This window comes from Mobula hypostoma, chromosome 3 (assembly GCF_963921235.1).
Source record: "Mobula hypostoma chromosome 3, sMobHyp1.1, whole genome shotgun sequence".
Taxonomy (NCBI): domain Eukaryota; kingdom Metazoa; phylum Chordata; class Chondrichthyes; order Myliobatiformes; family Myliobatidae; genus Mobula; species Mobula hypostoma.
The window spans coordinates 176,907,779-176,933,716 of record NC_086099.1 but is presented as its reverse complement, the minus strand read 5'-3'; the positions used below and the strand labels follow the sequence as shown (position 1 = coordinate 176,933,716).

General features: G+C 40.5%; 1 protein-coding gene across 3 annotated transcripts in view; it reads right to left on the bottom strand.

The window, feature by feature from the left end:
• The window catches only part of nmt2 (N-myristoyltransferase 2), a 78,858-nt gene that overhangs the window by 17,417 nt on the left and 35,503 nt on the right, over positions 1 to 25,938 (bottom strand). Inside the window, exons 2-6 of one of the 3 annotated variants that reach the window (XM_063044132.1) lie at positions 11,659 to 11,728; positions 10,080 to 10,224; positions 2,364 to 2,482; positions 306 to 397; positions 89 to 205 (exon numbers count right to left, since the gene is read on the bottom strand). In XM_063044132.1, coding sequence (XP_062900202.1) covers positions 89 to 205; positions 306 to 397; positions 2,364 to 2,482; positions 10,080 to 10,209 — 458 coding nt within the window. In that variant the 5' untranslated portion in view covers positions 10,210 to 10,224; positions 11,659 to 11,728. Of the gene's footprint in view, positions 1 to 88; positions 206 to 305; positions 398 to 2,363; positions 2,493 to 10,079; positions 10,225 to 11,658; positions 11,729 to 25,938 lie in introns of all 3 variants that reach the window. The other 2 variants (XM_063044130.1, XM_063044129.1) reach the window with 2 other exon arrangements.

The following is a 25,938-nucleotide window of genomic DNA, read 5'->3' as shown; positions in this document are numbered from 1 at the left end:
GTTAAAATGTACTATAAATCATGAAGAAAATAGCCCAGAAAAACAAATTATGTATATTCAAAATAAATGGAATAGAATGAGAACCTACATTTCATAAATACGGACATTGGCAGGAATGGCGCTAATAAACCCCACTAATTTTCTGTTTGAAGATACACGGACTCCACAGTGCCACTGTGGTAACCAGCCTGGAGGACGAAGAGCCCTATAAAAATATTCATCCTTTGAAATAACAATTGAAACTAATCATAAATTAAAATAAAATCACAAAAGATCATATTTAACTGTAAAAACTGTTTACTTACCACTGTAGAAACTGAGGTGAGTAATCAAATCTAAACATATTGTCATCATCTTCCACATAATTTTCATTTAACAACGTGTACAGTTCTTTCAACTGTAAATCAAGCAGCCAGGTTAAAAAGGTCACTGATTAGTAAATTGAGTTTTCCTCTTTGCAGATGCTGTCTAACTTGCTGAGTATATCCAGAATTTGCAACTTTTGTTTTTAGGTACAGTCATCTTCATTAATGAAAAAGGAGCACTAAGTCATATGTTATAATAGATTAAACTTAGTTATGTTTGAGCTACTGTTACAAATGTTCTTATAGATGTATGTATAATTGTTGAGTAAACCCTACATACAACAAAGAATCCCAGTTTTGGGAATTATGCAAATTCTACTTTGGGTATTAATTCAAGAAACAGGCTCAGTACAGATAAGTTAGCTTCACTAACCCCCAGGGACAAAGCTCACTTTACATGGTGAAAATTTTGAAATTCCTTCATTTGCTACTTATTTGGACAGATAATACCAAAAGTAATGAACAAGCAAGAAAAGAAGATTTATTCAACCTGTTCATGACCAACAACAGATTCATTGCTGTAACAAGGTGCAGCAAATAATTAACATATAGCTGGCTTCTACAAACCACAGCAAGATTATTCCCAGATAATCTGTTTTAGTAGTGGTAAATGAAAATTGATGGCTGTTGTATACTTGGATTTTTAGAAGGCCTTTGACAAGGAGCCACACATGAGGCTGCTTAACAAGTTAAGAGCCCATCGTATTACAGGAAAAATACTAGCATGGGTAGAGCACTGGCCGATAACCAAGAGGAAAGATTGAGAATAAAAGGAGCCATTTCTGGTTGGCTGCCTGTGATTGATGGTTTTCCACAGCGGTCAGTGTTGGGACCACTTCTTTTTACATTATATGTTAGTGATTTGGATGAAGGAATTGATGGCTTTGAGGTCAAGTTTGCACATGATACGATGAAAGGTGGAGGGGCAGGTACTGCTGAGGAAGCATAGAGGTTACAGAAGGACTTAAAAAGATTGGGAGAATAGGCAAAGAAGTGGTAGATGGAATACAGTGTCCAGAAGTATATGGTCATGCACTTTGGTTGAAGAAATAAAAGCGTAGATTATTTTCTAAATGGAGAGAAAATTCAAAAATCTTAGGTGCAAAGGGACTTGGAAGACCTGGTGCAGGATTATCTAACGGATCCTTTGCAGGTTGATTCAGTGGTGAGGAAGGCAAATGCAATGTTAACATTCATTTTGAGAGGATTACAATATAAAAGCAAGATGTAATGTCACAGTTTTATAAAGTGCTGTTGAGACCCCTCTTGGAGTGTTGAGAGCTTATTTTGGACCCCTTATCTAAGAAGGATGTACTGACATTGGAGAGGGTTCAAAGGAGGTTCACGGGAATGATTCCGGGATTGAAAGGTTATAGTATGAGGTGTGATTGATGGCTCTGGGCCTCTACTCACTGAAATTCAGAAGAATGGTGGGGGGGGGGGGGTGGAATCTCATTGAATCCTATCAAATTTTGAAAGGCCCCGATACAGTGGATATGGAGAGGATGTTTCCTATATTGGGAGAGTCTAAGACCAGAGGACACAGCCTCAGAATTGAGGGGTGTCCATTCAGAATGGAGATTAAGAGGAATTTCTTGAGTCAGAACGTGGTGGATCTGTGGAATTCATTGTCACAGATGGCTGTGGAGGCAAAGTCATTGGGTATATTTATGACAGAGGTTGATAGATTCTTTATTAGTTAGGGTATTTAGGGATACGGGGAGAAGGCAGGAGAAGGGGCCGAGAGGAAAATGGCTCAGCCATGATGAAATGGTGGAGCTGACTCAATGGGCCAATTGACCTAATTCTGCTCCTATATCTCAGGGTCTTATGGTCTTATATAGTCATTAATTTTAGTCAGACTTCCCTGATGAAGGCTGATTTCAACTAACCCTAATATAGAAATAATATGAAGCTGAATTTTAATTGTGATCATATTTATATGGAAAACAACTAAGCCCCAACCTTTTACGAACTTCAGATGTTTGAGATACAAACCTCCTCAGTATTGCCCATATCCAGAGTATCCCACATGAAGCCCTGAGGCAAAGAATATGGCTCTTGACGGATGTTCTCTTTATCTGGCTCAATAGAACCATGAGTTGTCACCACTTCATCTATAGGGACCAAAACACAAAATTCTTTCATAAAATGCACTGCTTACAATGTACTAATCACTTAAAATAGATATCAAATAGTAGTATTTGCAGGGAGCATATGCAACAGAATTGTTATCACTGATATATGCTGTGAAATTTGTTATTCTGTGGCAGCAGTACAGTGCAAGACATAAAAATTACTATAGATTACCCAAAAAATGAATGAATGAATAACTAATGCAAGAGGAATAGTGAGGTAGCGTTCATGGACCATTCAGAAATCTGACAGTTGAGGTGTAGCACTGTTCCTAAAACATTGAGCATGGGTCTTCAGGCTCCTGTAACTCTCCCTCAATGGTAGTAATGAGAAGAGGGCATGCCCAGATGGTGTGGGTCCTCGGTGATGGATGCTGTCTTCTTGAGGCACTGCTTTTTGAAAATGTCCTAGATAGCAGAAGGGGTGTTCCCTATGATGGAGCTGTCTAAGTCTACAACCTGTAGCCTCTGTCTTTCAACCTTTGCATCAAACCCTTTATACCAGGTGGTGATGGAACCAGTCAGAATGCTCTTCATAAAATTTTTCTACCACTGTGGGTCCAGGTCCTTGATCAGACAGAAGTTAGTTTTACCAATAATCAATCTCATAAAGCACTTCATCACATTAGATATGAGAGCTACCAGGCAATAATTGTTTGAGGCAGCTCACTTTGTTTTTCTTATGGTATGATTGATGTCCTTTTGGAGCAGGTGCAAACTCTGTAACTACAGCACTGAATACTCCAGCCAGTTGGTTAGCACAGGTTTTCAGTAACCTGCCAGGTACACCATTGGGGCCTGATGCCTTGCAAGGGTTCATCCTTTAGGAGGATGTTCTGATATCAGGTCTCCAAGACAGAGATCACAGGTTCACCAGATGCTGTGGGGATTCTTGCAGGTGTAGTTTTATTCTCCCTTTCAAAGTGTGCATAGAAGGCATTGAGCTCACTGGGGGGTGAAGTATTATGCTGTTAGGTTTCACCTTATAAGAAAGTAATGACATGCAAGCTCTGCTACCGCTTTCATACATCCGCCCAAGTCTCTAACTTCATACAAAATCGTTATTCTCTCTCACGCTGAAGTTCTTGTAGTGTTCTGCTTTGCCAGTCTTAAACACAACAGTTCAAGCCCTCAGCAGATTGTGAACCTGCTAGTTCGTCCAAGGCTTCTGGTCTGCGTGTATTTGTATGTTCTCAAAGGCACACACTCATCCACTCAGGTCTTGCTGAAGTCAGTGATGACTCTGGCATGTTCATTCACATCCAAAGATGAATCCCTAAATATGGTCCAGTCCACTGATTCAAAACATACTCCATCTTCCTCGACCATACCTTTGCAGTCCTCACCAATGGTGCTGCAATCCCCAGTCTCTGCCTATATATCAGGAGAAGACTTACAGCCAGGTGACCAGACTTGCCAAAGTGCGGGCATGTGATGGCACGGTAAGCGTCCCTGATGGTGGTGTCACAGCAATCGAGTATTTGACTCCCATGGTTCCACAGGTGACACATTGGTGGTAGTTTGTCAGAGACTACTTCAAGTAGGTCTGTTTGAATTCCACTACAATGATCAGGAGGTAATCAGGGTGCACAGTCTCGTGACTGAATCCACAATGCTCAGCTCCTCCAGTGTCAGTTTGACGCTTGCCAGTAGTGGAATGCACAATGCAACCTGGATAATGGCAGAGAGGATGAATGACACTTGACCACCAAATGTTCCGGGTCAGAGGAGCAGAACTGAGACAGAATTGCCACATTTGTGCAACACAATGATTTAATCATGAAGCACAGGAACCAGTGGCTTGGTGTGTGAATAGAAAGGAAGCAGGGGAACCAGGGTGTGGATGGGGAATGTAGCACACATCACCTAGTGAGTTAAATGCCAAACCATCATGACTTCCAAATGGTTAAATAGTGGACTATCAGTACTTACATTTAGCTGCAACAAAGACAAGATAAATGTGCAATTTTTTCAGCACATACATCATGGGCTGAAAAGTTCTACCACACCAAAAATTTGTATAAATCTACGTCATTGATTAAGAATGAAGTCTCAATTTGTAAACTTTTAAAAAATTTAACTGCATATAATCAAATATTAGAATCAAGTTTTTATCTGGCCTTAGAACCTTTAGCCATTGCTTTTCAAGAATCTAATGATATCACCGGTATTTTAAGGAGAGACACTATTCATAAAGTCTCGTTGTATGCTGATGATTTGCTGCTATTTATTTCTAATGTTGAGACTTTATTACCCCATGTGCTTTCTTTACTCTCCTGTTTTAGCCAGTTTTCAGGTTATAAATTAAACCTACATAAAAATGAACTTTTCCCTTTGAACAATTTGATACCGATAAATTCTAACTTTCCCTTTAAAATTGTAAGAAACCAATTTATCTGTTTAGGTGTAACAATCACTAAAAATTATAGGTGTCTATTTAAAGAAAATTTTTTTACTCTATTGAATAATGCAAAAAGAATACTATCAAATTGGTCGTTATCATTAATTGATTGAATTAACTCTATCAAAATGAATATATTAACCTAATTTTATATATTTTTCAGCATTGCCAGTTTTCATTCCTAAATCCTTTTTTGATTCTCTTGATTCTATTATATCTTCTAATATATGAAAGAATAAACGTTCTAGATTAAATAAAATTCATCTTCAGAAAGATAAAAAGAATGGAGGATTAGCCTTACCAAACTTTAGATTTTATTATTGGGCAGTTAATATAAGAAATCTTACATTTTGGTTATATTATATAAATCGTGAGGATTGCCCGATGTGGGTTGTTTTAGAAGCTAATTCTGTTAATTAATTCTCTATTATTTCTCTTCTTGGATCCTCACTTCCTTTGTCTTTGAGTAAGTTAACTGATAATCTGATAGTTAAACACACTATGAGGATTCGAATACAGTTCCGAAAATATGTTGGCTTATTGAGATTTTCTCTTATGAGTCCCATTTTTTCTAATTATTTTTTAAAACCCTCTATGATTGATGGCATTTAAAGAATGGGATACATTAGGTATTACATGCTTTCAGGACTTGTTTGTAGAGGGAAGTCTTTTCTCGTTTGAACAATTGTCAACTAAATATAGTTTACCCAAAACGCATTTTTTTTCGGTATCTACAAATAAGAGATTTTTTACGGTCTCAAATAAGTACATTTCCCAAAAGTCCTGATAAGAATCTATTAGATGTAATCTTTAATCTGAAACCTTTTTATAATGGATCTATATCTAATATTCATAATATGCTGTTGGGAATGAGAAGTGTTCCTTTAGATAAAATTAAAAATCTTTGGGAACAAGATTCACAGACTTCAATTTCTGAGGAAACTTGGTATCAAATTTTTTAATTGGTCAACACTTCATCGTTATGTGCCCACCACTCTCTCCTTCAATTTAAAGTGGTCCATAGGGTCCATATGACTAAGGATATGTTGTCTCGTTTTTACTTAGATATATCTCCGTATTGTGATAAATGTAATAATGGAGAAGCTTCACTCATTCATATGTTATGGACATGTCCGAGTCTTAGAAAATACGGGAAAGAAGTATTTCAAACCTTCTTGATACTTTTTAAAGTAAATTTCAAGCCTAATCCTTTGACTGCTTTCTTTGGTATTGTTGGAGGAAAGGATATTATTTTGGAGCCAACTGACTTGCACATTTTAGCTTTTATGACACTTATGGCCAGAAGGACGCTTTTGCTTAAATGGAAAGATGCTGCCCCTCCTATTCCCGCCCAATGGTTAAGTGATGGTGATGTCATGTTTAAATTTAGAGAAGATTCGATGTTCAATCTCTGAAACTAATCAAGACTTTCAAACGTTGTGGGGACCTTTTCTGAATTATTTTCAAAACCTTTGATTTGCTGTTAAAGTACAGATGATGACAAACAATCTTTTTTCTTTCTTTTTTCTACTAATCAGCTTCGGTCTTGGTAGTGGGTTAGATTTTTTTAATATAATAAAATTATTATTTTTCAATGTTATGAACTAATTGACTTGTACGAATATAGGGTAAGGAGTCTTTATATGCGATTTAGTTTAACGTATTGACATACTTTTTTCCTGTACCCTGTATTCTTATATATATAAATTAATAAAAATATTGGAAAGACAGAATCAAGTTTTTATTCTTTTTAGACTAACAAACCTTAATGTTAAACCCTGCTGCATTTGTAAACTTATTAAAATGTTCACACGTGGTTCTTCCGTAGTTCCAATTGTAAAGAATGATACTCATCTGCCATTCCTTTATTGTTATTAGTTTCTTCAATCAAATAATACTGAAATCAATGAACCCTTCTTATTTTTTTTATTTATTTCGGGATACAGCACGGAGTAGGCCCTTCTGGCCCTTTGAGCCATGCCGCCCCAGCAAACCCCGATAATCCCAATTAACCCTAACCTAATCATGGGACAATCAACCTACCCAATACATCAGTGGACTGAGAAAGGAAACCAGAAGACCTGAAGTAAGTCCACACGTCCACGTACAGAGACTCTTTACACAACGGCACTGGAATTGAACTCCGAACTCCTTGTAAGGGAGTCTGTACATGCATATAGCTTCGTGTACTTCAATTAGAGAATTCAATATAGTTTTAAGACATAGATAATTTGGATTTCAGATACTTTCTATTTACAGATGCTGCAGAACTAATACATACATTTCTAATTTGTATATTTATCACTGTGCAACATGAAGCTGTAGAAATCTGAAATTCTGTATGTTGATTTACTAATGATAAATAATTCTTAATGAAAAAGATTTGAAATATTTGGGCTTCTCTTACAAGTATTTTATGGTGACATTGTAATTTGGAATATTGATTTAATTATGTACATGGTTCAGAAATAAGAATAACATCAGCATTCATCTGGTACCTAAATGCATATATTACATCTCACGCTTCTGAACTATGTGCATAATTAAATCATATGTGTAAGATAAACATAATTGGCAATGCCCTCATTAAAAATGAAAATGTTGAAAAAATAATTTAAAATTGGCAATCAACAAGACTGTGCAAGCCAAAGTAATTAATAGGAGGAACCAATTAATAAGCTGAAATAAGAATCAAATAAAGTGTCCTTAGCCATGAAACTGTTGAAAAAGCAACAGCTTTTGTTCTTTTGCTTTCAAATAAAATCCAGCGATGACCTTCAAGCACAAACTGAACATCACAAAAATTTCCAGAATCAAATACTTGTCCTCTCCACATTATGGCAGGCCTGTAAACTGTTCAGAACTTGAACACCGGTCACAAGTCAAAAATGTAGCCATGAACCAAGTTCCCACATGGCAGAACATGCCCATGGTCCCACAGTTACTGGCAAATCCTTTCCACCAGACTCCAAAATGCTTCTTTGTATGTATGGGCTGGACAAAAAATTGGGTGTTCATAAGCTGGGGAGGATTAGATATCATAGTTAAGGTAAAAGAAGACGTGTGATGTTTTAAAATTAGGGCTAAGTAACCATAGAACAGATCGCAAAATAGACATTTGGCTAATAAATGTTGGGGGTAAAATAAAGGATTGCTTATATAACATAATTGAACAAAATTCAAGGCTGCATTAGAGTGTAGGGCAAAGAATAGTGAGGGCTAATAATTAAAAAAATAGGGATGTGGATTGTGCTAATGTGATAACGGAACTGCAGACAAAAGTAGAGGCATGCTGCAGCGATGGCACCCAAGTTTCAGGAACTTCTATAATTATGTTATAGCATGCACCAGTGTTATAAGAGAAAATTGGATTTACTGCTAGATTGGTTAATAATCATTTTATTCTACAATCAGGACCTAGACTGTAAGTCTTCTTGTAGCTACCATTCTGTTATCAAAATGTAATTTTACTGGTTATGTCGTTAACCAAGAATGTAAAAGCTTAACCAAGTTCGTACTCAGGTAGATCAGCTTTGCCTGATCTCTCAGTTCACACCAATTGTTCAATAAATCAGCTGTTATGTAGAACACCAATTCTGTGTGATCTTTTAGTTTGCTCCTACACAGAGTATAAGTTCCATACATAATTCTTTGAATGAGCAAGTATATTGAAAAAATCGTAACAATACATGCAGAATGTTTGAATTTAAGTAGTTATTAAAATTTAATGATTAATTTAACAACCAAAATACAAACATGATATAGAAACTCTTAACTCTGCCCATTAACTCTCTCTGGTTCTCCTCCTCCTTCCCTTTCTTCCATGGTCCATTGTCCTATCCTATTAAATACCTTCTTTTTCAATCTCTTCCATCTATCCCCTCCCAGATTCTTATTTCATCCTCTCTTCCTCACCCACCCACTTTCCCCTCACCTGGGTCTCACCTATCACATGCCAGCTTGTATTCCTTTCCCTCCCCTCCCCCACCTCCTTATACTGGTTTTTAATTCCTTCCTTTCCAGTCCTGACGAAGGGTCTTGGCCTGAAATGCTGCCTGACTTACTGAGTTCCTCAAGATTTCCAGTATCCGCAGAACTTCTTGTGTCATTACAAACTGAAGTTACACTTATTCCAAAAAGTGTAGATTTTACAATGTAGATAACCAGGAAAATCCCAGAGATTACACCCCTTAGTTATGAGGAAGGAGATAAAATACTTGGGCTGTTTTCACTGGTACACACGAGATAGAGTAACATTTTGGAAACAGTGAACTACTTCAGTAGATTTAATAGAACAGACTATTTCATCTCATTAGCATCAATGAATTAAATTTGTCACTGAATTGAGACCTAAGGTGGAGAAAATTTAGGACATGTTTTGATATTCAAAAGGATTGTTAAAACAGAAAAGCTTGTTGTTAAAGGCATGACTGAGGAAATAATTATTGTCGCTTTTAAGGGGAAATTAGATAACTTTAAAATACAGATTATGCGAAGAGATCAAAGTAGTGGCATTATTAGTGAACTTTCCTTGAAAAAGCCGATTCAACATGCTGAATGTAGTAATTTTTGTTGAGAACATAGTACGGGGCGAAGTTTGATTTTAAGATACAAGACGATCAAACTAAAAATTAAAGAGAAATATAGTGTCATTAATTAAGCTAGTATTTTGAGTACATTTTCAAAAAAAACTATAAAGTATTCATAACTATTCAATTCTTGTTAGATTACTTATGGTTTCTATAGGTACTGCCCCAAGCAAGATGCCACAAGCACCTCTAGTCGCTAAGTTTCTGAAAAAGTGATGGTAACTAAATGGCTTTTCAGAAGTAAAAGGGTCAACTACATTGATACAAGGTCAATTATCTATAGACTAAACTGAGTAATGATACCAGGTTTTCTTCCCAAATAACCTAATTGCCTAATTGAGCCTTTACAAGTTTTGTGGCCAGTTTTACTGACACCAATTTCTTTTTGTTTTAAAAGAAAGTTGAAGCTCCCAAACACGTGAACTCCTGCTCCCTGAATTGTCTATACTTTGTTTTAGACTTTGTCATTTTCTGTGAGGCTTGATTATGTATACTTCAGTTTTGTGAATTACTGAGCTGAAAGTTCACCCTTTAACAACAGAAGATTTCTATAAATACTGTAGTCAACCAGAAAAGGTGTTAAACGTACTAAGTTTGGGTACCGGCTGTGTGTCCCAGAACTGGTATCTGTGTTGACTTGCCTCCTCCAGATTCTTAGCAGGGCCTTGACATGCTGTGAGCAATTCCATGGCTCTTTGAATGTCCTGTAATTTTTGCATTGGTACCGAAGGATTCTAGTGAGAAAAAGCATTGTCAGATTTTAAAGATGTTCTAAAAAAAATATTAAAGATGATGAAATGTTTTCCTGTTACTACATAAATATAATGTGTTTTCAGAATTAATATGCAAATATCAGCTTTGACTACATTAATTTATTCCTTTGAATGTTATTCAACTATAAGCAAAGTTATAGCTTATTCCATCGATGGCACCACACAAATAATAAATGGAACCACTGATCACTGTATAAAAGCCCAATCACCAAATTCTACTCCAATTACACAATTAATTATAAACCACCAATGAACCTAACAATCAGAAAGACCAATAACACAATCTTAGTTTGAAACAGCTGATCCCATTTAGAGCAAAGGAAAAAGAACAACTGGCATCAGCAACCTAGCAGGTGGGCAGGAGTATGAAGCTTCCTATGATTTCTCATCACCATCTAGTAATCTGTCCATTATAGTGATGCAATGTTCCTACTGTTAATAAGCTTTCATATGAACGTTGTCCAGTTAAGCAGTAAGTAGATTTCTGTTGCTAATAAAACAACTATAAAGAAGAGATTAAGGGGAGTAAAATTATAAAATGGAGGGTGGAATATTATCAAAGACTCAGCTGATATCTTCCATATACAGATAAATTAGTTCTTGTACATTGAAGAGAGTATTCTGCGGGCATAGAAGAAGGGAATTTTGGGAACACTAGTAGCTTTGTATTTTGTAACTTGAGAGACAGAGGAATATATATATATACACACACACACTTGTTGCAAAGAACATAATCCAGAATTTTTTTCTTAACTGAAATTAATTTTGATTGCGAGACACCAAAAAATATTTGTTCAGGATTCTCAAAAGAAAAATGTCTATAACCCCAAAATGCTCGAGTGAAAAATAAACTTCCAAAGTGTGCTAGTAATTGGAGAACTTTCTGGCTGCTATTTATCGTTGGAAAATTTAGGCTCACAATTTAGATTGGTTTAATCATCAACATTTTAACAATGACCAATTTTTCATCTTGTTCCAGGGGTTTTGAGCTGTGAATTTAAACAAGGGTGCTCAAAACAGATTCCTAGGGGTTTTAAAGGGAACGCAGAAAACATCCCTTGGTGGGCCAGATGCCAAACGAATGAATTATTGTTCTACTGTCCATCCCTCAGATTTTTACTAAGTACGTATCCGCAGTTATGCCTGAGCTGCCATGAGTGGGTTTTCAAGGCTGACAGGGAGGGAGCGTGAAAGAGAGAGAGAAAGAGAGAGCTCAGAGGGTACACTGGAGTGGATGTGTGTGTGTGTGTGTGTGTATGTGTGTGTTTAATTCCAAGACCTGGCTACTCACGCTACAGTCATTTCAATTTATGATGCTCCAGTACAGAATTAAAACTTTTATTAGTCACGTTGAGCTTACACTCCCCATTTTAGCAACCAATGATTGTGACTTACATTGTTCTATCAATTCAGAGCAGAGTGCAAATCCAGTAATAAGTATTTCCTTTGGATGGCTGTAAGGATCCTACATGAAATAACATGGGACAATCTCAAAAGCTCATAGTAAAAACAGTGTATAACTACTTAGAAACTAACAAATACACCCTGTGTAGTATACATAGTGTATGAGCAATGGAATATTGCTATATATACTACAAGCTTCCCTGAGCATCAATACATTGAATATGTGTAGATGTTAAGGGTTCATTTGACTGGGTAGCAAAGGCTGGAAAATGGGTCATATTTCTAGTACTAAAGTATTTCTCTTTCTACACTACCTGTGTATGTTTATTATAAAGAGATAAAAGATAGAAGTTCCACTTGCTCCAAACTCATTTTTCTTTATCAGCTTGATCTTGTTAAATAGAAAAACGCAAATTGAAACTCCACAATATTACATCTCCTCCCAGAATGATTATCCTGTTAATGTGCTTGAGTGAATCTGCATCACATTCTCTATCCAGTTTACTATACACTTGTTTGCATTGATAAAAATGCTAAACGATGGCTCTAGTATAGTGCATAATCACAAAGACCTTGCTTAAATGCCAAAGGCAACTTTCTGACCTAGCCTTGCCAACTCAAATTGGTGATGAATTAGAGGGCAGAACAGAACAATCAAATGAGAACATTGTGTGGACTGCTGCATGAACTATACTCCACAATTCACCAGTTAGATTCCAGTTTCTGGAATAAATAGAAAACTGCAGTAGCAGTGGACCTTTGAACATACACAGCAGTAATCAAAGGTAAGAAATAAATGAAAGAAAAAAACAATATTATACACTCAATGGCTATTTTATTAGGTACACCTGCTCGTTAATGCAAATATCTGATCAGCCAATCATGTGGCAGCAAGTCAATGCATAAAAGTATGCAAACATGGTCAAGAGGTTCAGTTGTTGTTCAGACCAAACATCAGAATGGGGAAGAAATGTGATCTAAGTGACCGTGACCTTGGAATAATTGTTGGTGTCTAGGGTGGCTTATGTATCTCACATACAACAGTCTCTAAAGTTTACAGAGAATGGTGCCAAAAACGAAAAAAAATCATCCAGGTTCTGTGGGTGAAAATGCTTTGTTATTGAGAGAGGTCAGAGGACAATGGCCATACTGGTTCAAGCTTGACAAGAAGGTAACAGTAACTCAAATAACCATGCATTACATCAGTGGTGTACAGATAAGCATCTCTGAACATACAACACATCCAACCTTGAAGTGAATAGGCTACAGCAGCAGAAGACCATGAACACTGACACGATGGCCACTTTATTAGGTACGAGGGGTACAGCACTTAATAAAGTGACCACTGAGTGTAAAAATGCTATTCATGGTTAATGTAAACAAATATCTTACATTTTTTTTGTCATCATCATTGCTTGATAGTTTAAAATTAAAAGAAACATTCAAGCTGGATTTACCAATCCTGCAAATTAAACATAAATTGCTCACTAAATTCTGCAGGAACAATTTAGGTTCTGTACAATGAAGATTGATTTACTTGCTGCAATCAACAAACTGAAAATTCTATAAAGGAAATATTTCTTAGAAATGGATTCTGAACCATGAATATCTAAATTTCTATCTGAATGAAACTGGACTGGCTTAGATAGGCAGCTTGATAGACATGGACAAACTAGGCCAAAGGACCAGTTTCTATGCTGCAGTACTCTATAACTCAAAAAGAGAGATAAGCTCAAAATCAAGAATATATCCAACACATAATGAAAATGCAAGAAGTTAAAAATAAAAACAGATCAAGACTAAAATTAATAGGAATTGGCTGCCAATTCCATCGCATACTCCTACCATAAATTCACAAATTTGACACCATTTTCACCTCATGTACATCATCACTAAGAATGCCTGTACCATATCCTGTAGTATTGTACAGTTTCATCTGTGCTTTAGCTTATATGCTGCTCATTCACTCCTTTATTATCCGTTGACTTGGCTACACCAACGGACTCAATACCAGCATTCCAAGTCAAGTCATGGAAACATGGAAAGTTGAAACTATTCAAAACTATGCTGTCTGCATCCTTAAGATGCACCTCTGCACCCACTTCTTTAACCACTGATCTATATTTACTGTCACTTAAGCAATTTCTCAGTTTAAAGAAATAACAATTGGTCCATCTTCAGCTGCCAAGGCTTTAACTTCCGAAATCACTACATGAATTTTGCATCTTCTCTTTAATATATTTTAAAAAATCTACCTCCGCTGATCCAAAAACTCTATCTACAACTTGCATCAGATCTTATTTAAATATGTTCTTGATATGTTTACTTTTTTGAAATGTGATGCAAAAATGAAAGTTGGTATTGTTGGCAAGCATACAGCAAGCCTAGGCATAGTTTTCTTTGACTGCAAAAGTGAAGAATAGACAAAGCATCAAGAATAAAACCCATAAACATGAACACTAGATTCAAGGAAGATACAGACATAGGCTTTAGTGAGGGGATCATGCCAAAGGTACAGACAGTAGTTAGCTAGGTAACCACCTAGAAAGGTAGAGGGGACAGACCAGGTGTGCAGAATTTTCCTGTGGCCATTTCCCTCACAAGTATCTCCTTTTGGATATTGTTAGTGGGTCTGGTCTTTCAGAGGAGAGCAGCAGCACAGCTACTGATGCTGATAGATAGCAGTCTAGTATGGAGTCAAGAAGGACTGTTTTGACAGGAGACTCAATAGTTAGGGGCACAGACTTGACTTTCTGTAGCTACAAATGAGACTACAGGATGGTATAAACAGAACAGATTCTGCAGATGCTGGAAATCCAGAGCAATACACAAAAAGTGCTGGAGGAACCCTGCAGATCAAGTAACGTCTATGGAGAGGAATAAACAGTCGACATTTCACACTAAGACCTTTCATCAGAGTCTTGATGAAAGGTCTTGACCCAACTGATCATTTGTTTATTGCTCTCCATAGACGCTACCTGACCTGCTGAGTTCCTCTAGTATATTGTTCCATGCACTTGTAAAACAGCAATATGCTTGGCCGAGGAGCAGAAGGGAGTGGTTCATATTCTAAAACTAATGGGATTTCTTTGAGGCAGACGTAACTTGTCAATGAGGGGCAGGTAAGACAGATGAACTCAGGGCATGAATCAGCAAATGGGATTATGATATTATTGCTATTATGGAAACATAGTTGAGTGATGGGCATGGCAGCTCAACGTTGCAGGATATAGTTGCTACGGGCAAGATAAAAATGGGGTAAGAGTTGGTTTTTTGATTAGGGAAAACATCATGACAGTAGGCAAAATAACTCATCCAGTGAGGAGATATAGGTTTATTACTTTGATGGAATTGTACTACAGGGTCCCCAGTAGTTAGCAGGAATTGGAAGAGCAAATATGTAGAGAGGCCACAGATAGTTGTACGGATAACAGGGTTGTGACAATCAACATACATCAAAGTTGCTGGTGAATGCAGCAGGCCAAGCAGCATCTATAGGAAGAGGCGCAGTTGACGTTTCAGGCTGAGACCCTTCGTCAGGACTAACTGAAGGAAGAGGGAGTAAGGGATTTGAAAGCTGGAGGGGGAGGGGGAGATGCAAAATGATAGGAGAAGACAGGAGGGGGAGGGATAGAGCCGAGAGCTGGACAGGTGATAAGCAAAAGGGGATACGAGAGGATCATGGGACAGGAGGTCCGGGAAGAAAGACGGGGGGGGGGGGGGTGACCCAGAGGATGGGCAAGAGGTATATTCAGAGGGACAGAGGGAGAAAAAGGAGAGTGAGAGAAAGAATGTGTGCATAAAAATGAGTAACAGATGGGGTACGAGGGGGAGGTGGGGCCTTAGCGGAAGTTAGAGAAGTCGATGTTCATGCCATCAGGTTGGAGGCTACCCAGACGGAATATAAGCTGTTGTTCCTCCAACCTGAGTGTGGCTTCATCTCTACAGTAGAGGAGGCCGTGGATAGACATGTCAGAATGGGAATGGGATGTGGAATTAAAATGTGTGGCCACTGGGAGATCCTGCTTTCTCTGGCGGACAGAGCGTAGATGTTCAGCAAAGCGGTCTCCCAGTCTGCGTCGGGTCTCACCAATATATAAAAGGCCACATCGGGAGCACCGGACGCAGTATATCACCCCAGTCGACTCACAGGTGAAGTGATGCCTCACCTGGAAGGACTGTTTGGGGCCCTGAATGGTGGTAAGGGAGGAAGTGTAAGGGCATGTGCAGCACTTGTTCCACTTACACGGATAAGTGCCAGGAGGGAGATCAGTGGGGAGGGATGGGGGGGACGAATGGACAAGGGAGTTGTGTAGGGAGCGATCCCTGCAGAATGCAGAGAGAGGGGGGGAGGGAAAGATGTGCTTAGTGGTGGGATCCCGTTGGAGGTGGCGGAAGTTACGGAGAATAATATGTTGGACCCGGAGGCTGGTGGGGTGGTAGGTGAGGACCAGGGGAACCCTATTCCTAGTGGGGTGGTGGGAGGATGGAGTGAGAGCAGATGTACGTGAAATGGGGGAGATGCGTTTAAGAGCAGAGTTGATAGTGGAGGAAGGGAAGCCCCTTTCTTTAAAAAATGAAGACATCTCCCTCGTCCTAGAATGAAAAGCCTCATCCTGAGAGCAGATGCGGCGGAGACGGAGGAATTGCGAGAAGGGGATGGCATTTTTGCAAGAGACAGGGTGAGAAGAGGAATAGTCCAGATAGCTGTGAGAGTCAGTAGGCTTATAGTAGACATCAGTGGATAAGCTGTCTCCAGAGACAGAGACAGAAAGATCTAGAAAGGGGAGGCAGGTGTCGGAAATGGACCAGGTAAACTTGAGGGCAGGGTGAAAGTTGGAGGCAAAGTTAATAAAGTCAACGAGTTCTGCATGCGTGCAGGAAGCAGCGCCAATGCAGTCGTCGATGTAGCGAAGGAAAAGTGGGGGACAGATACCAGAATAGGCACGGAACATAGATTGTTCCACAAACCCAACAAAAAGGCAGGCGTAGCTAGGACCCATACGGGTGCCCATAGCTACACCTTTAGTTTGGAGGAAATGGGAGGAGCAAAAGGAGAAATTATTAAGAGTAAGGACTAATTCCGCTAGACGGAGCAGAGTGGTGGTAGAGGGGAACTGATTAGGTCTGGAATTGAGACCTTCCTGATGGGGGATGGAAGTATATAAGGACTGGACATCCATGGTGAAAATAAAGCGGTGGGGGCCAGGGAACTTAAAATCATCGAAAAGTTTAAGAGCGTGAGAAGTGTCACGAACATAGGTTGGAAGGGATTGAACAAGGGGTGATAAAACAGTGTCGAGGTATGCAGAAACGAGTTCGGTGGGGCAGGAGCAAGCTGAGACAATAGGTCGGCCAGGACAGGCAGGTTTGTGGATCTTGGGTAGGAGGTAGAAACGGGAAGTGCGGGGTGTGGGAACTATAAGGTTGGTAGCAGTGGATGGGAGATCCCCTGAGCGAATAAAGTCGGTGATGGTGTGGGAGACAATGGCCTGGTGCTCCTTAGTGGGGTCACGATCGAGGGGTAAATAAGAGGAGGTATCAGCGAGTTGTCGCTGCGCCTCGGCAAGGTAGAGGTCAGTACGCCAGACTACAACAGCACCCCCCTTATCAGTGGGTTTAATAATAAGGTTAGGATTAGTGCGGAGGGAGTGGAGAGCAGAGCGTTCCGAAGGAGTGAGATTGAAATGGGGACAAGGTGCGGTGAAGTCGAGACGGTTGATGTCCCGTCGGCAGTTAGCAATAAAGAGATCCAGAGCAGGCAGAAGACCAGAGCGGGGTGTCCATGAAGAAGAGGAGGGTTGAAGACGGGAGAAGACTGGGAGACCGCTTTGCTGAACATCTACGCTCTGTCCGCCAGAGAAAGCAGGATCTCCCAGTGGCCACACATTTTAATTCCACATCCCATTCCCATTCTGACATGTCTATCCACGGCCTCCTCTACTGTAAAGATGAAGCCACACTCAAGTTGGAGGAACAACACCTTATATTCCATCTGGGTAGCCTCCAACCTGATGGCATGAACATCGACTTCTCTAACTTCCGCTAAGGCCCCACCTCCCCCTCGTACCCCATCTGTTACTCATTTTTATGCACACATTCTTTCTCTCACTCTCCTTTTTCTCCCTCTGTCCCTCTGAATATACCTCTTGCCCATCCTCTGGGTCACCCCCCCCTTGTCTTTCTTCCCGGACCTCCTGTCCCATGATCCTCTCGTATCCCCTTTTGCCTATCACCTGTCCAGCTCTCGGCTCTATCCCTCCCCCTCCTGTCTTCTCATATCATTTTGCATCTCCCCCTCCCCCTCCAGCTTTCAAATCCCTTACTCCCTCTTCCTTCAGTTAGTCCTGACGAAGGGTCTCGGCCTGAAACGTCGACTGCGCCTCTTCCTATAGATGCTGCTTGGCCTGCTGCGTTCACCAGCAACTTTGATGTATGTTGCTTGAATTTCCAGCATCCGCAGAATTCCTGTTGTTAGGGTTGTGACAATGGTGATTTCTAATATCCCTGATATTGACTGCCACTGCTTTAATGCTAAGGGATTCAATGGGGTAGAATTTGTTAACTGTGTTCAGGAAAGTTTTCAAAAGCAAAATGTAGAGGATCTGACACGATAGGGGCAACATCGAACCTCCTCATAAGAAATGAAGCTGGGCAAGTGGGTGATATGTAGTGGGAAAGCACTTTGGGGGCCAGACACCGTAATTCTAATATTTAAAAAAACTCTGGAACAATAGGACTAGTCCATAACATAGAAGTCCTAAATTGCAGCAAGGCTAATTTTGATGGCATTAGACAATAACTTGTAAAAGTTGACTGGAAGAGCCTTCTAACAGGTCATTGGGCAAGTGAGAAGCTAAGGGATTAGATGGGGTAGAATTTGTAGCTGTGTCCAGGAAAGTTTTCAAAAGCAATATATAGATGGCCCGACATGACAGGGGCAACACTGAACCTCCTCATAGGAAATGAAGCATTGTGGCAGCAAACAACGCAACCAAAGGTGACATCCTGCTGATGGCTCAAGAAACTACTTCTTTCACTTCTTTGAAATATGATTCCACTACTAAGCCGTGTGCAATTGAAATCTGTGATTTAATATTTTGGTGGTGTGTTTTCGGGCTGATTGAGTGATCAGGTGCTTTGCTGACTCCAAGGGAGTTCAATGACATTTGACGAGGATTATGTGGCCTGGAGACAGCTACCAGCACATGATTGACTTCACTGCTTCTCCCTGATTGAGGCATTAAGCAAGGTTGATGACAATGAGGACGAGAGTAGGGACAGGCAGGTGTTTCCTCTCCTCCTCACTAGCCGCTGTCCGAGGAAGTCCAGGAGTCTAGGGATCTACATTGCCAGGATTGATTGGCGAAGCTGTGGATTCGTTTTGGGGGACTTCGAGGTTCATGTTGCATCTGTTCTTGGATTCTGGTTACTCTTTCTTGTGCTGTTTTTGAGTAGTTTGTTCAGGGCAACTGATGCGAACTGAGGCACTCTGGCAAAGAATGGCCCTGCGGCCTGTGTTGCTTAGTGGAGCGGTGCAAAACTGAGCTAAACTGAGTGAATGCTACTGGTTTGTTGTTTCATATTCTGCAAATGTTTGTATAGCTATTCACTCATATTTTGCCATTTGCGCAATTTGTTCATTTTTTTGTACATTGGGCATTTGATGTTTTCTTAAACTGGTTCCATGGTGTTTCTTTGTAATGTGGCTGCCAGCAAGGAGGACGGATCTCAGAGTTGTATTGTGCATACATAATTTGATTATAAATATACTACAAATCTTTAAAAGTGAGATAAGGAGAATTTACTGTTAACTGTTTTAGAGTGAAGAGAAAGACTGGCAAGATTAAAAAACAATGGCTGCTATCCCTCCCCACTCTCCGTTTTCTGCAGGGCTTACTCTATCCCTGATTCCCTGGACAATTTGTCCCTCCTTGGATTTATCCCTGCTGGCTGAAGTGGGACACCTGCCCATTTAATTCCTCACTCACCTCCAGTCACAACGCTGAACACTTCACCTGTCAGTCTGTTGGGTTTATCTACTGTACCCGCGGTTCCCGATGTGGTCTCCTCTACATCAGTGAGACCTGATGCAGATTGGGTGACCACTTTGTCGAGTACCTTCACTCCACCTGCAACAAGCAGGATTGCGCAGTGGCCAACCATGTTAATTCCAATCTCCATTCCCATTCCCACATGTTGGTACATGGCCATCTCTACTGCCACAAAGAGGCTACCCTCAAAATGGAGGAGCAACACCTCATATTCCATTTGGGTACCCTCCAACCTAATGGCATAAAAATCTATTTCTCTAACTAATGGTAATTTTTCCCCCCTGTCCTCTTCTTCCATTCACCATTCTGTTAAAATCTGTCCCAAGCCTTATAAGCTCATCAGGCTGGTGCTTATGCCGGTTTCCGTGGCGTGAAGCGACTGAGAGTATGAGACTCCCCCCCCGCCCCCGATAGGACACCAGTCTATCACGAGGTTAACCCCCAGCATTTTGCCGGTACCCTTTTTCAGCTGGGTGGACAGGCGCAGTGTGTGGTGCAACACGCTGCCTCGGTTGGGGCTCGAACTCACAACCTTCAGATCGCCAGTCCAACTCCCCAACCACTTGGCCACGCACCACACTCACCATTCTGGCTCCACTCCAATCTTCTCTTCTCCTCCCCTGCCTATCACCTCTTCCTGATGCCTCTTCTCCTTCCCTTTCTCTCTTAGTCCACTCTCCCCTCCTATCAGATGCCTTCTTCTTCAGCCCTTCACCCTTTCCACCTATCACCTCCCAGCTTCCCACTTCATTCTCCTTTCTCCATCCATCTACCTTCCCCCTTACCTAGCATCATCCATCACCCTCTAGTCTGTACTCCTTCCCCTCCCCCACCCTCTTATTCCAGCTTTTCCCCCTTCTTTTCTAGTCCTGACGAAGAATCTCAGCCCCAAATGTCGGCTGTTTATTCCTTTCCATAGATGCTGCCTGACTGCTGGGTTCCTTCAGCATTTTGTATGTGTTAAATTACACAGAGATTGTAGTCAGGAAAAATAAGGAAGCAGATGTCAGGTAGGCAGCTGGTAACGAACAAATCTTGAGAGGAGTACAAGGGACGTAGGAACACATTTACGAGGAAAATCAGGAAGACAAAAGGGAGAACATGAGAAATCCTTGGCAGTTAAGATAAAGGAGAATCCTAACAGTCTCTATAAGTAATTAATAGAAATGGGAAAAAACAAGTCCCCTTAAGAAACAGTGTGGTCGTTGAAGTGTGGAACTATGAGAGGCAAACGAGGTCTTAAAAGGCTATTTCTAACCTGCATCTACTGTGGAGATTCTTATCGAAGCTAGGGAATTCAGGCAAGAGAATAATGATGCCCTGAAATTTATCAATGTTCCGAAGAAGGAGGTGTTGGTGGCCTTGAGGTGCATAAAGATGAATAAATCACCAGAAACACAAGAGATTCTCCAGATGCTAGAAATCCAGAGCAACACACACAAAATGCTGGAAGAACTCAACAGGTCAGGCAGCATCAATAGAAATGAACACACAGTCAGCATTTCAGGCCGAGACCCTTCTTCAGAACTGGAAAGGGGGAAGACACCAGAATAAAAAGGTGGGGAGAGGGGAAGGAGGATGAACTAAAAGTTGATAGGTCAAGCCAGGTGGGTGGGAAAGGTAAAGGGCTAGAGAAGAAAGAATCTGATAAGAGAGGAAAGTGCGCAATGGGAAAAAGGGAAAAAGGGAAGAAGGAGGGGCACCAGGGGAGATGATATGCAGGTGAGGAGAAAAGATAAGAGGCCTGAATGGAAAATAGAAGAGAGAAGGGGGAGGGAAAAATTATCAGAAGAAGAAATTGATGTTCATGCCATCAGTTTGGAGGCTACCTAAACGGAATATGAAGTGTTGCTCCTCCATCCTGAGTGGCCTCATTGTGGCAAAAGAAGAGGCCATGACCCAACATGTTGGAACAGGAATTAAAATGGCTGGCCACTGAGAAATTCGCTTTTAGCGGATGGAGCAGAGGTGCTCAACAAAGCAGCCCCCCAATTTACGTCAGGTCTCACCAATACAGAGGAGGACGTATCTGAAACACTGGATACAATAGACGGCTCCAAAAGATTCACAGGTGAAGCGTTGCCTCACTTGGATGCACTGTTGGGGCCCTGAATTAAGGTAAGGGTAGAGGTAAATGTGCAAATGTAGCATATCTGTCACTTGTAGGGATATGTGCCAGGAGGGAGATTAGTGCGGAGGAACAAATGGACAAGGGAATGATCCTGCGGAAAGCATGGAGTGGGGTAGCAGGTAAAAATGTTTGGTGGTAGAATTCCGTTGAAGATGCCGGAAGCTGCGGAGAATAATGTATTGGATGCAGAGGCCCATGGAGTGGTAGAGAAGGACAAAAGGAACTCTATCCATATTAAAGTGGCAGGAAGATGGGGGGAGCACATATGTCCAACAAATGGAAGAGATGCGTGTGAGGGCAGTGTAACGCCCTGGTTCATAGTTTTACTGCTATGGGTATTTCATTTTAGTAGTTCTGTAAGAGCAATCAATTCTGTTTTCAGCCTGTTTTGGTTACCATTAAAGACAAGAGATGCTTAGGAATGTGTGTCATCCAGCTAGGACGGTCGAACTGGGAGAAGGTTCTAGAGAATGCTGGGGGCAGAGGTTTTGTGAGGAACACTAAGGTAGGTCTTTGTCTTTGTTCAGCGGGAGATGAGGAGAGAAGATACTGGAGAGAACCAGCCATAGGATTCGATCCAGTGGGAAAACATTATTCGATGGAGCCCAAAGCGCAGAGGTCTACCGAGGATTGGTGAATATGGTTTTTGGAAGTTTGAATTCCAACATGGCTGTTTAATTATATTGGGCCCTTTTTGTTTTTTTCTTTCTTTTCTTTACTAACTCTCTGGTTAAGTTAATGTTCATAAATATACTTTATAATTGCATGCAGTGTACGATCAGTTATTTCATGCCGATGGGAGATTGCAGGAGACGGTAAATCACACAGTATTCACACAAACCGGGGTTTGGGTGGGCAAAACATCCTAATCTCAAGGATTTGGCAGCACTAAAGTCATATAAACCCTAGACGTATGAAGCCTGAGAAGATGGGTTTCTCACCGCGGAGTCCAGTGGCTGTTAGCGAGGAGCTAATGAGCCATTTCTAGAGATGCCCAGTTAAAAAGGAGTTTCAGCAGCGGAAGGGTGGAGGAAGGGATACCCTGTACTTTGAAGGTGGAAGAAAGGAAAGCCTCATCCTGGGAACAAATGTGGAGGAGACAAAAGAACTGAGAAAAGGGGATAGTATTTTTACAAGAGATAGGGTGGGAAACAGATCAAGATAGGGAAGAAAAGTGTCAGAAGTGGACCAAGTAACTTTAAGGGCAGGGTGGAAGTTGGGGGAAAAGTTGATGAAATTGACAGGCTCAGCATGGATACATGAAGCAGCACCAATGCAGTCGTCAATGTACTGTGGGAAGAATTGGGGAGTATTACTAATGAACGCTTGGAACATGGACTGTTCTGCATAGCCAACAAAAAGGCAGGCATAGCTGGGGCAGAAGTCATCAAAGCCCGACCAAGTGTACTCTAAGATAATGTGGGTAGCAAGGAAAGAATTTGCTGACAGAGATTTTTGTACAGTTGCAAGAAATATTTTGTGAACCCTTTGCAATTGCTTGGTTTTCTGCATAACTTACTCATAAAATGTGGTCTGATCTTCATCTAAGTCACAATAGACGAACACAATCTGCTGAAACTAATTGTAATCAAAGAACTGTACTTCTTGTCTAAACTGAACACACCATTTAAAAAATCACCATCTAGGTTCAAAAAAATATGTGAACATCTGGGTTAATGCCTTCTACAAGAGCTATTTGGAGTCAGATGTTCCAATCAATAAGATGAGATTGGAGGTGTGGGTTGCAGTGGGTTATCCTATAAAAAAAGCACACATACAAAGTCAGGTTGCTGACAGAGCCTGCTCTCCTCAAGAAAGATCTGTTTATGTGCACCGTGCCTCGATCATAACAACTCCTAGAGGACCTTAGAAGAATTGTAGAGATGCATTAAGCTGAAAAAGGCTACAAAAGCATTTCTAAGGACCTGAGTGTTCATCAGTCCACAGTAAGAGAAACTGTCTAGAAATGGAAGAAATTCTATATTGTTGCTACTCTCCCTAGGACTGGGTGTCCTACAAGATCATAACAAGAGCACAACATGCAATGCTGAAGGAGGTGATAAAAAAACTCAAGGGTAACAGCAAGAGACCCGAAGAAATCTCTAGAACTTGTTAAAGTTTCTTTTCATGTGTCCACTATATTAAAAAAATGAAGAATGGTATTCATGAAAGGACACCACAGAGGAAACCACTGCTCTCCAAAAAAAAAGCATTGCTGCATGTCTCGAGCTTGCAAAATACCACCTGGATGTTCCACAACACTTCTGGGACAATGATCTGTGGCAGATGAGACAAAAGTTGAACTGTCTGGCAGATATGCACAAAGCTATGTTTGGAGGAAGGAAGAACTTGCACAGCAACACCAAAACCTCATCCCAACTGTGAAGCTTGCTGGAAGGAGCATCGTTGTTTGGGGTTGCTTTGCTGCCCCAGGGTCTGGACAGCTTACAGGTAATGAAGGATCAATGAATTCAAAGTTGTATAAGGACATTTTACAGGTAGTAGTCCATCACCTGTAGCCTAATAGAAGTTGGTTGATACAACAGTGATGCAAAACATAAGAGTAAATCAACAACAGAATAGTTTAAAAAGAAGAAAATGTGTATTTTGGAATGGCCAAGTCAAAATCCAGACCTTAACCTAATTGAGATGCTGTGGCATGACCTGAAGGGAGTTGTTCATGCAAGGTATTGCAGAAATATTGATGAACTGAAACAGTTTTGTATAGAGGAATTGTCTAAAATTCCTCCTCACTGCTGTGCAAGTCTGATCAGCAGCTACAGGAAACATTTGATAGAGGTTATTGCTGCTAAAGGAGGCCCTACCAGTTATTAAATTCAAAAGTTCAAATACTTTTTCCAGCCTGGACTGGGAATGATTAAACAATATGTTCAATTAAGTCATGAAAAGTACAATTGTTCGTGTGTTGCTTAGTTTAGGCAGATTGACTCAGATGAAGATCACACCATATTTTATGAGTAATTAACGCAGAAAACCAGGTAATTGCAAAGGGTTCACCAACTTTTTCTTGCAACTGCATCTTCCTTGGTCTTGGTGAGGTACCAGAAGACTGGAAGTTGACTGATATTGTGCCTTTATTTAAGAAGGGCTGCAAGAACAATTCAGATAAATATAGGCTATTGAGCCTAACATCAGTGGTGGAAAAGTCACTGAGGGGCTTCTGAGAGATAAGATGGTCAGCAGGGCTTTGTGAATAGAAAGTAGTGTTGCACAAATAATTTAATAAGCGATTTTATTGCAGAGGCGATGAGAAGAACTGACAAAGGCAGGATGATAGACACCATCTACATGGACTTTAGCAAGGTTTTTAACAATATCCCACATGGTAGACTGGTCCAGGTGTGATCACGTGAGATCCAAGGTGAGCTAAGCAGTTGAATACAAAATTATCTTGGAGGAAGGAATCAAAGGTGGCATTGGATTTTTTTTTTTATAAACAGACTGGGGTTCTATGACTAGTGCTTTGCCACTTGGAATCAATGCTGGATCCACTGTTGTTTGTCATGTATACTAATGATTTAGATGAGAATATAAGGTTACAACAGGATCTGGACCAACTGGGAAACTGGGCAAAAGAATGGTAGATGCAGTTTAAAATTGCGAAGTGATGCTTTCTGGTAACGTTAAACCAGGGGAGGACATGCAAAGAACATGATAAGACCCTGGGGAATATTGTATTTTAGAAAGATCTTGAGATACAAGTACCTAGTTCCCTGAAAATGGCAACATAGGTATTAAGCCAGAGAGGTACAGAAAAGATTCACAAAGATACTGCTAGGACCAGAGGGCTTGAGTTATGAGGAGAGACTTGATAGGCTAAGACTCTACCCTGAAGTGAAGGCAACAGAGGGATGTCAGTATAGATAAGGTGAAAGGTCATAGTGTTTTTTTCCATGGTAGGGGAGTCTAAAACTAGAAGATATAGGTTTATGATAAAAGGGAAAGATTTAAAGGGGAACTGAGGGGCAAGATTTTCCATACAGAAGGTATTGGGTGTAGAATGCCAAAGGAAGTGATAGAGGCACGTAAAGTAACATTTCAAAGAGATTTGGATAGAATTGTGAA